The following is a 10728-nucleotide window of genomic DNA, read 5'->3' on the forward strand; positions in this document are numbered from 1 at the left end:
TGGCGGCCGCTACCGCGGGCCGGGTGAGCCCGCTCCCCGCCGCTGACAGTGTGGTCTCTCCATGCAGCTCTGCAGCAGAATTTGGACAAGAAGCTGTTCGGGCAGCACTTGGTGAGCAAGGTGGTTGTAAAAGCCGTGAGGGGTTTCTTGAACAATACCAACGCCAAAAAGCCTCTGGCGCTTTCCTTGCACGGGTGGACTGGAACAGGCAAAAACTTTGTCAGTAAGATCGTCGCCGAAAGCATTTATAAAAGAGGTCTGCAGAGTAAATATGTCCATCAGTTCGTGGCAACTTTACACTTTCCTCACGCTCACAGCATCAATCTCTACAAGGTAAGAATGAGCTGTGCTGCAATGAGTTATAAATGCCATGGCATGATCAGTACATCAGACCTAGATGTGATTTTATATAGTAACATGTATGCTGTGCCAGTTTTGTGATCTTCTGCACAGAACTGTGTAGATCCTAACATCCATCAGGATGCAATCTTCTGTACAGAACTGTTCTAACATCCATCAGGATTGCTTTTCCTGTGGATGTGAAGTTTTTTGCATGTGTTTTGAGCCTTTCTTTAGGAAAGAGGGATATAGTTTAATTTTCATTCTGCACTTTGCTTAGAGATGGAACTGACTTAAGATTAAACATGATTCCTAGTTAGGTGATGTGTTGGTGGGCACTGCAAAAAAACCAAATAGTTCATGACTGGGAAACAACCCAGTGACCCCCAGATTTGTCAGGCAGCATGGCAAGCTCACACTGGCTCTCTGAGGTATCATTGTCTATTTTACTGCACACTGAGCAGGTTATTTAATTTTCTGTGGATCCATTTCCAAGGTGTAAAGCAAAATCACTACATTTTTTTTCTGCTATCAGAAAGGTACAGGTAAATGTATTTGGAATTATGGTAGTTCTGTAGGCAGGGAGATAGCATGGAGCAGTAGCTTGGATGTGTTTTATGGGTTTTTGTTCTGACTTTGTTCACTGCACAGTTTGAATGAGTACCACTGTCTTGTAGTATTGCATGTTGATATTCAGTTTGTATGTGTTAAAAATGGGAACAGGATGGTCTACAAACCTGATTTCCAAATGGAGGAAATAGACATTTTCTCTTTTACAGCTTATTTCCCCCCTTCTTTTAACTGAGCCATTTTGAAATATAATGATGTTTTTCTGCATTTGTTGTGAGGTGAATACACTGGGGAAATTTGCTGCCTGAGGCAGTAGGAGGAAATATTGCTGTTTATCCCCAATACACCTGCAGTTCAGGGACTGAGCAGAATAAATTAAAAAGTGATGAATCACTGAAAATAGTCAGAACAGTTATTTCTCATTCATCTGCCAGCACATCAACCCTTTTCCCCCCAGTTAATGCATTATTGATCTTGAATGTAGTACTCAAGGTGAAAATGCAATGCTTAAGTGAGAGACTCTTGCAATGCAATAAAGCATTAGCCTTTCTGGACAACAGTGTTGTAGGAAGGACTTGTAATTGTCTTCATTTAACTCCTGATTGGTTAAAACACAGTTTAATTTTGTTTCTCCTTCTGCCAGTGATGGCAGGTGCAATTTCTCACTGCTGCTGCCAGGTAGCAAATTTAATATTGCTTATGTTAAGGTTGTTTAGACCACAGTGCTGCCAAAAGGCATCATCTGACTTGTCAGAGCTTGGCTTTGTGTGGCTGTTCCTTGGTGGGACCCATTTTTTGTCCTACAATGCACTTTCATTTTTGCTTATCATATGAATATCTAGGAGAATTTCTGCTTCTCCCATCCTGTGTCTTGGTGTCTTAAAATTTTTCAGAACCAGCATGAGATTTTGTTGAGGTTTCATTTACAGCTTGTAACCATGTTTTAGTCAAGAAGCCAAAGCTATTGAAATTACACCACCGAAACAACTCCTTCAGGACAAGGTTCCATAAACAGAAAGTGCTATTTTTTTCTGTCTTTTCAACACAAACTCAGCATCTTTCACTTTTATGGCACTCAGGACCAGCTGCAGTCGTGGATTCGGGGAAATGTGAGCGTCTGTCCCCGCTCACTCTTCATATTTGATGAAATGGATAAAATGCATGCAGGGCTCATTGACTCCATCAAGCCCTTCCTGGACTACTATGAGCTGCTGGATGGGGTGTCCTACAGACAAGCCATCTTCATCTTCCTCAGGTAAACAGTGGCTTCTCAGGGTTGCTGTTCTGTACACTCCATGCTTTTACTTCATAACTGCAACTTTTAAAACTACCCCCAGCTGCAATCTCTGTTTTCTCTTTACTTAGCAATGCAGGAGCTGAAAAGATAACAGAGGTAGCACTAGATTTCTGGAGAAATGGGAGGACAAGGGAAGACATCCAGCTCACAGATATCCAAAATGCACTCTCTGTGTCTGTCTTCAACAACAAAAATAGTGAGTAAAGCTGGGATTGCTTTTGAGGTGCTGAAAGTTACACAACAGGGATGGGCTGCATTTAGCTGCAGCTATAAGCTATGGTTTCTTCTTGATGTGGCCTCCAGTTTTTGGCTTGTGAGGAGCAAAATGCAGTTTTGGGGCCTGCAGTTGGCTCCCAGGATGGGTGAAGATTCAGGAGCTCATTGTGCACCTTGGCCACCAGCCCGTTTGCTGCACGTTTAGGGGGAAGTGCTTCACAGGTTTCCTCACACAGGACTTCTGGTGAAAAGGGGTTTTAACATAATTATGCTCTGAATTTAGCATTGAAAGCAAACTCACTGTACTTCTTAAAAATTTTAGATACAAGCTCCAAAAAAGGAGTAAGAAATCTGGTCTGGGAGAGCTGATAAGAGAGAGAAAATCTGTCCCTCTGTAGGTGAGAGAGGGAAAGGTATGAGACCACCACCTGGAGAGCAAGGCTCAAGCACAGTCAAAATTCATTCATTCAGCCTAAAGGATCACATTTATGTGTCTGTCCAAAATTTTATGCACAGAGTAACATGAGAGGGGTTTGTATTGTCTTGTGCATTATAGAGCCTAAAATCCTAGGAGAATTCTTAGCTGTGATCTGCCCCTTACTCCCATTCAACCCGTGGTAGTGTTTAACTAGAGAAATGCTAACAAACCTCGTTCCCTTTGCAGGTGGATTTTGGCACAGCACCTTGATTGACAGAAACCTCATTGACTACTTCATTCCTTTCCTGCCTCTGGAGTACAAACATGTGAAAATGTGTGTCAGGGTTGAGATTGAGTCTCGTGGCTACGCTGTGGATGAAGACATTGTGAGCAGGATAGCTGAAGAAATGACCTACTTCCCCAGAGAGGAGAGAATCTATTCAGATAAAGGATGTAAAACTGTGGATGCAAAGCTGGATTATTATTATGACTTCTAATGCTTTATTGCTACAACCTGCAAAGAAGCAAATTTAACTTAATCACAAAGTGGGGGACCTGAGACATTTCATTTTTAAGTACTTTTTAAAGAAAAGAACACTATTTTTTAACTGGTGTGTAAATAAGCAGCAGTGCCTCTGCATTTTTGTCACCATCACAGCTCCTGAGTGCTTCAGCCCTGTGCTGTGAAGGTAAGAAGGAACTGCTTTGGGAATTCCTGGATCTGGCAGGGCTCAAGACTCTTGAATCATGTGGTGATCATCGGAACCCTTTGGCAGATTCTTGACAGGTATAGAAGGACTGAGACTATAACCTAATTTTAATTTGATTTTGCTCTGATGTGTATGATCTCTAGACAATATGGAGAATTTTAATCAAAGTTCCTGTGTCTCTGAAAGCCTTCATTGGTCCTGTGTGGGAATATGCATTAAAAATAGAACACGTGTCTTTTTGCCTTCAACAGCTTGGGCCCAGTAAAGATAAGGGGGGATTCTGTTATTTAAAAATCTGGGCATACAGTGCCATTGTCTTTTTCAAAACTGATATATAACTTAGTCTCCTGTGTGTCAAACCAAGAATATAAAACTCTTTGTTGTGTATAATGCTCAGAGAGTAGATTTAATATCACAGGGAAGTGAGTTAAAATCCATAAATGCCACAGTGGTGTACTTAGTTCCTATTTTAGGTCAGTCTTTATGTTGCCCACAGCAGGCTCTCCCAGGGGTGATCTCAGGAGGGAGAACTGTGCTCTGGGAGTGGTGAGTCAGCTTCATGGAAAAGCTGCAACATCATGGGAAATGAGTACAGGTTAAATTTTACACCATGGAAATTGAAAAGAGGTTTCTCTTCTTCACTTACACATTGAATTCAGGGGTCAGCTTGCAGGGATTTCTCTTTTTCATCTTCTCACCATACTGTGTGCCTTTGAGGCAGGGATGGAGGCAGATCTAAAGGCATTTGAAAAAATAATAACCCACAAAATGTGTCCACTGAAGTTACTGTGAAGGGTGTCAGACTCATTTCTGAATGTGAGCACTGCAGAGGCTTTTTACATTCCAGTTGCTGTTCAAAATAAACTTTTCTCATCAGAAATGTATTTCTTAGCTACCTTCTGGTATTCTTTGCATTCAGTGATTTGATACTCATTTTGCACAAATTTATTCCATGTTGAGGAAGAGCACCCTGCATTCCTGGCTGTTCCAGCTGTGCTTGAGTACAAGTTCTGCTTCTGCAGTTCAAAGGGCAGAGATAGGAGGAGATGTGACTGTGCTATCTGGTGAACAAATCAAGCTTGGAATGGAAACTGCACTTCTGGACTGTTTATACTAATTACAGCCAGGTGGTTTTTGTAGAGGCAGACTTCCTAGATGCATGTGTGCTCAATAAGGATGAACTTGTCTTGTAGAGACCAGTTAAAACCCTGCTGCTCACCTCCTCCTCCTCCCACTGTGGTACCACTGCCTGAACACTGCAGGCTCTGTTTGAAGCCACCCTCATTTTCAGTGGCAGCATCTTGGAGTTTTCTCTGCAAGGGGGAAGAAAAAAGGGCCAGTGAGGCTCCAACTGGGCTTGCTCTGAAGGTGTGTGATATGCAAATTATCAATCTACTATTTGTCAGCAAATGAGTGCTTTGAACTCAGGTATTTATCTGTTTCTTTGACTTCCTGATTGTAGCAAATAACTGGCTAATGGGAAAAAGCAGATGTGATGATGATAAACTTGTACTGTGGTCTGGTATCAAGAGAATCAGTACAACCAAGCTGCCCTGTGGCTCTTCCAGGACTATTTTAGTTCTGCTTTGTGTGCCAGTGCAGCATCAATACAAGTATTTGATAGGCATTGCTAGTCAGTACCCTGAATGGCCCAGGGTAGATGGAAGCTTCCTCTGGAGAGCAGGAATTATGTGGGAAGGGTGGAGACTGCCTCTGTTTAATCTCTCTCCTGTTCTGCAGACCTGGCCAGGAGCAGCTCCATTGGGTAAAAGACATAGCTGTGCCTGGAATCACTCCCAGATTTGATCCTCCTGATCCTGTTATTCCTTCCCTGTATGGTTTCAGAGCTAAGGTACTTACTCTTTCCTGCTATGACTGGGTAACTTTGGCCATTAATTTATTTAAGAGGCCATTATTCTATTTAATAGGCCATTTAAGGCTGGATCAGACAACTTAAAGGAAAGTGGCATGGAGGAGAGGTCTGCTGCCCAGAGGAACAGTCCATTGGCCAGGTGAGAGGAGTTGAGCAGTCCCAAGAGTGAATTCTGTTCTTGCCAGAGTCCAGGACAAGCAGCTGCTGCTTTAGTTCAGCTTTCTGCAGGGAGTATTCTGAGATCTCACACTGCTGATAGAATCAGAGGCCGTGGTTCAAATCCACTGAAAGAGGAAGTGCTGCTGTCCTGGCAGCCAGAGGCAGCCTGGCCCCAGAGCCTGGGGTGCCCAGGGAGGAAAAGCAGCTGAGCTGTCCCAGGAGGGTGAAGTCCAAGTGAACAGCAGAGCCTGGGCTTCCCAGGCAGCTCCCTGACATTCCCTGGTGCATCCTCACAGCACAACACATGGGTAACAACTGCCCCGTCAGTGAGGGGTGAGCTGCTGCCAACAGCTGCCCCACACTGAGAAAGGAAGTGGAACAGAAACGTGCAGTGCAGCTTTCTAGTACTTTCCTATATCTGAAAATGATTAACCAAGAGAGAAGAAGTAACTTAGGATTTATTCCAACTGCAGTACAGTAGTATTTAGTGTTTTGAAATAGCACAAATATTTTCTTTTTGGAGTAAGTGAAACTGGATGAAGCATATACAACTATGAATAAATCAGTTAGTAGGGAAAACATCACACTGAAAAGTGACAGTCCAATGTCCCAAGGTTAATGGCTTGCTAGTGTTTGGCTCTGGAGATTGCATCACTGTGAACAGTTTGCCAACATTTGACAAACTCCAGTGGGGCTGTAAAAGGCAATCAACACTTTAAATTTAGAGCTTAACATGAGCGCTAAACTCTCTGTTGTAATTTGAATTAACATAATTGTAATGAGACCAATAATTAGCATTACCTCTTAAAGGAAGTTTAAGAACAAGTGAGGGAATAGATGATGCAGCATAAAAACAGCCCCCTCCCTTGTACCAATTTAAAACCGCAGTACAACCAACAAAGTGAAAGGCACTTCTGTCTTGCATTACAACATTTGATACACAAGCGATGGGAGACTAAGAGTTAAAGCTTGCAACAGCATTTAAAACCCAGCCTCCCCACTGGGTGAAGGTTAAATTGATCTTTCCCAGCTTCTTAACTCATCACTCACCCTTTCACACAGGCATTCTTTTATAAAACTAACTAGTGAGGTATAGGCTTGTTGCTGTTGTTTACATTTCAGCATAAAAATACACTATTAAAAATAATTTCTTCCGTTCAAGTGTCTTCCAAGCAAGGTGAGAGCAGCATTATCCACACCTTGACCAGTAGGAGCAGCTGGGAGGGACTACTACTACAGACCTCACAGACTTCAGGCCTAGGAGCCCACACATTAATCTGACAAACTGCAACAGTTAAATTATCATGATTGATTTTTCTGCTTAAGTACAAAAGACTGGCCTAGTATGTTGTAACAGATCTATCAGATGGGGCCCTCAGTTTAGGAAGACCTGGAGTCACAAATTTACTTAGCCACTTTAAAGAATACTTTAACAATTTATTTTTCCCCAAAGAAACATGGGGCAAGCTCTTACTTCTTCCTCCCTGCCCCCTCTCTATTATTTGGTAACACATTTCTAGGAGCTCATAATGACTTCCCATATTACTGTACTAGGAGATGGAGGATGTGCCCAGCTGAGGCACAGGAAGATTTCTACCATATCATCTTCTTACTGCAATGCACCAAGGAGTTCACCCTTGCAGACATGATCACAGTTCAGAACACAGCACACATCCCTCCATTTCACTGGGAATGTGAACAGGACCATGTACATGGAACAGAGGTACAACCATCTGGAAAAATTCCTCTGTTTTCCTTTGTTCCAATCTAGTTTATGTGGAAAGACGAATTAAATACTTCATAATCCCAGCATTGGAAGAATAAAGCAGGAGAGGCTGTATCCAGTGCTGTGTGTCACACTAGAAATTCTCTATAGACTAAAAGAAAACTAAAGGGGGCAACACTGGGATACCAGCCAGTTCAGAGATGAACAGGCTGGATGGGACTATGAGTGACCTGATTCATGGAAGTGTCCCTGCCCATGGCAGAGGATGTCACTAGATGATCTCTAAGTCCCAATTCTATGTTAAGTTAAAAAAAAAACAAAAACCAAAAACAAAAACCAAAAAAAAAAAACCCCAAACAAAGAACTAGCTACAAAGCCCATACAGCTCACTCTGGTATTTTCACCATACTCCCTGCAACAGTAAAAAAGTGTAAGTGCAAATACACAGATTTCCAAAAGCTCTGAAAGTGCTGTGGAGACTGAAAGTGGAAATCAACCCCTGGTGTTCGTATCTCTCATCACAAAGTCTTCATGAATATCCAGCTTGGCCTGTACAGTCTTGCAGCCTTTATCAGAGTAGATCCTCTGCTCCTTGGGGAAGTAGGTCATCTCATCTGCCACCTCCTGAACAATCTTCTCATCCACAGCATAGCCACGGGCTGCCATTTCAGCCCTCACACACATCTTCACATGCCTTTGCTCCAGGGGCAGGAAAGGGACAAAGTAGTCAATCAGGTTCCTGTCAATGATGCTGCTGTGCCACAGCCCACCTGGATAAATTGGGGGGAAAAAATCATAAGAAGGAGTTTTTCTAAACTTGATCCTGCATATGACAGGATCCACAGGCCAGGCTGGATTCACAGAGCACTTTGTCTCAGCCACTGAGGAATGAATTTCCCATTTTTGGGGCAAAGTGACTTACTATTCTTGTTGTTGAAGACTCCTACAGAGAGCAAGGGCTCCAGGTCTTTCAGCTGAATATCTTCCCTGCGCTTTCCACTTGCCCAGAAGTCAAGAGCTGCTTTGTTAATTAAATCACCACCTGCATTGCTGATCAGAAAAGAAAAATGTACAGTGGTGAAAAACAGACACAAGTGAACCAGAATTTCTTCTGCAGCCTGTTACACATATTGCTGATCTCCTTGATATCAAACAAATCATCAAAAAGAATCCTGTAAGCCAAAATTCAGGGAAAATCTCCAGTTCTTTAAGTAGCCATCAGCATGTGGTGGGTTGCCCCCAGCCAGCAGCCAAGCACTGACACAGCCACTTGGCTTACTCCTTCCTGCCTCAGTGGGATGGAAGGAGAAAATAGGAAGAACAAAAGTCTGAAGACTTGTGGGTCAAGATAAAGGTAGTTTTATAGGAGGAGAAAAAAAAAAAAAAAAACAAACAAAGAGGACTAAGGAAATCACTCACCACCCCCACAGTCAGACCAATGCCCAAATGCTAAAGAACTCTCAGCCTTAAAGATGAAACCCCATTTTTTTTCTCCACCCCTGTTTTTATTACTGAGCATGGCATACCACAGTATTAAATATCCTCCTGGGCACTTCAGGTCAGCTGTCCCAGCTGTGTCCTCCTGCCCACCCCAGCCTACTGTGGGAAAAGCCTTGAAGCTTTGCAAACATCATCCAGAAACGGGCAAAACATTGGTGTGTTATCAACTCTCAGAGCCACAAATCCCAAACAGCACCAGACTAGCTGCTCTGAACATATTTAACTCCATGCCAGCAAGGTCCAGTACTTGGTACACCCATCCCAAAATGTGATCTCTGCTCTGGGCCAGCTTCATGAGCTGAGCATGCTGCAGTGGCCATGCACAGCATCAGACCTGCTTCACTACAGCCACAAGTTCAGACTGCTCCCCACTGTCTTTGCACAGAGAATCTTCCCTCCAGAGCATTTTTTTGCTCTTCTTTGAATGAGGTGCCCAAGAAGCATCATTATCATCATAAACAAACATTCAGTATCTCAAAATGACAGAAACTGGTGCCACAGACCTGAGGAAGATGAAGATGGCTTTCCTGTAAGACACCCCATCAACTTCCTCATAATAGTCTAAGAAGGGCTTGATGGCATCAATGACACCTGGATGCATTTTGTCCATCTCATCAAAAATGAAGACAGAGGAGGGACAGGCACTGACATTGCCTCGAATCCAGTTCTGCAGCTGTTCCTGGAACAAGAGGTTGAAAGCCACTGAAAAACAAGGTTTTTTACTGGATGTACTGCAAGATTCTTGTGTATGACAGATTCTGGGGACACACTATCAAATTTCAGTATCCCACACTCACTGGCTGGTGAATGAAAGAGGAAGAAACCAAGAAAATGGTATCACCCAACACATGCAGACCAATGTCCAGCCAGAGCTAGAGCAACAACCACCTTGGAAACCAATGCTGCCCCATTTTTTCCTTCTTCAACCCCCATTTCTATGGCTGAGCATGACAGCATGTGGTATGGAACATCCTTTTGGCCATCAGGGGTCAGCTGTCCAGGCTGTGCCCCCTCCCCATCTCTTGCACACCCTAGGCAGGTTGATATGAGTGGGAAAACCTAGCAAGCTTTGAAGTTGTGCAAGCACTACTGTAACAGCCAAAACACCACTGTGATCTCAACATTATCAACACTGTTTCAGTCATAAATGCAAAACACGGCCCTGCGGGGGCTGTGGAGAAGGTGCCTTCCATCCCAGACAGCCAGGATAATGCAGCTGGAAGGACAAACTCTCCTGCAGCAAGCACGGGAATCAGCAGCAGATGGCATCAGTGAGAGGGTAGCGCTAGGAAATGGAAATTATCTCGGATTTGATTTCTCGGCCTTTTACTTTATGCATGAACTTCCCCTTCTGTCCCTCCTAAGCATCAATTTTGGAATTCCCAGCTGCACACCTCATGCTGTCAGGAATATGAATCAGAATATTCTGAGTTAGAAGGGACCCACAAGGATCATCGAGTCCAACTTTTACTTGAATGGCCCGTACGGGGATCGAACTCACAACCTTGGCATTATGAGCATCATGCTTAGCTCATCCCAGAGGGAACCTGCGGGAGACGCGCAGGACACCCCCGGCAGGGGTTCAGGCACCCACTGCGGTAACCGGGCCACCTCCTGCCCTCCTCACCTTGTACAGCTTGACCTGGTCGTGGTGGGGGAAGTGCAGGGTGGCCAGGAAGAGATGCACGAACTTGCTGCGCAGGCCGGCGGGGTGGACCTGCTCCGCCAGGATCTGGCTCAGGAAGTTCTTGCCGGTGCCGGCCCAGCCGTGCAGAGATAGCATCAGCGGCTTCTTGGGGCTGGGGTTGTTGCTGAAGCCCAGCACCGCCTTCAGCACCACGTCCTTGGCCAGGTGCTGCCCGAAGAGCCTGTTGTCCAGCTGCGCCTTCAGCGCTGCGGGGAGAGGGACAGCTCAGCACC

The 10728-nt window shown here is 44.2% G+C and overlaps 2 protein-coding genes across 2 annotated transcripts in view; one reads left to right on the top strand and one right to left on the bottom strand.

The window, feature by feature from the left end:
• LOC102033268 (torsin-1A) overlaps positions 1-4434 on the top strand; it is a 4847-nt gene extending 413 nt beyond the window's left edge. The window contains exons 2-5 of the mRNA XM_031057304.1: positions 50-333; positions 1989-2164; positions 2275-2402; positions 3087-4434. Of these exons, the coding sequence (XP_030913164.1) occupies positions 50-333; positions 1989-2164; positions 2275-2402; positions 3087-3337 (839 nt within the window). The 3' untranslated portion in view covers positions 3338-4434. The remainder of the gene's footprint in view (positions 1-49; positions 334-1988; positions 2165-2274; positions 2403-3086) is intronic.
• A 1588-nt stretch (positions 4435-6022) lies between these two features.
• LOC102043013 (torsin-1A) overlaps positions 6023-10728 on the bottom strand; it is a 6052-nt gene continuing 1346 nt past the window's right edge. Inside the window, exons 2-5 of the mRNA XM_005421289.2 lie at positions 10436-10701; positions 9312-9487; positions 8231-8358; positions 6023-8078 (exon numbers count right to left, since the gene is read on the bottom strand). Coding sequence (XP_005421346.1) covers positions 7801-8078; positions 8231-8358; positions 9312-9487; positions 10436-10701 — 848 coding nt within the window. The 3' untranslated portion in view covers positions 6023-7800. The remainder of the gene's footprint in view (positions 8079-8230; positions 8359-9311; positions 9488-10435; positions 10702-10728) is intronic.

Source organism: Geospiza fortis, unplaced genomic scaffold (assembly GCF_000277835.1).
Source record: "Geospiza fortis unplaced genomic scaffold, GeoFor_1.0 scaffold27, whole genome shotgun sequence".
Taxonomy (NCBI): domain Eukaryota; kingdom Metazoa; phylum Chordata; class Aves; order Passeriformes; family Thraupidae; genus Geospiza; species Geospiza fortis.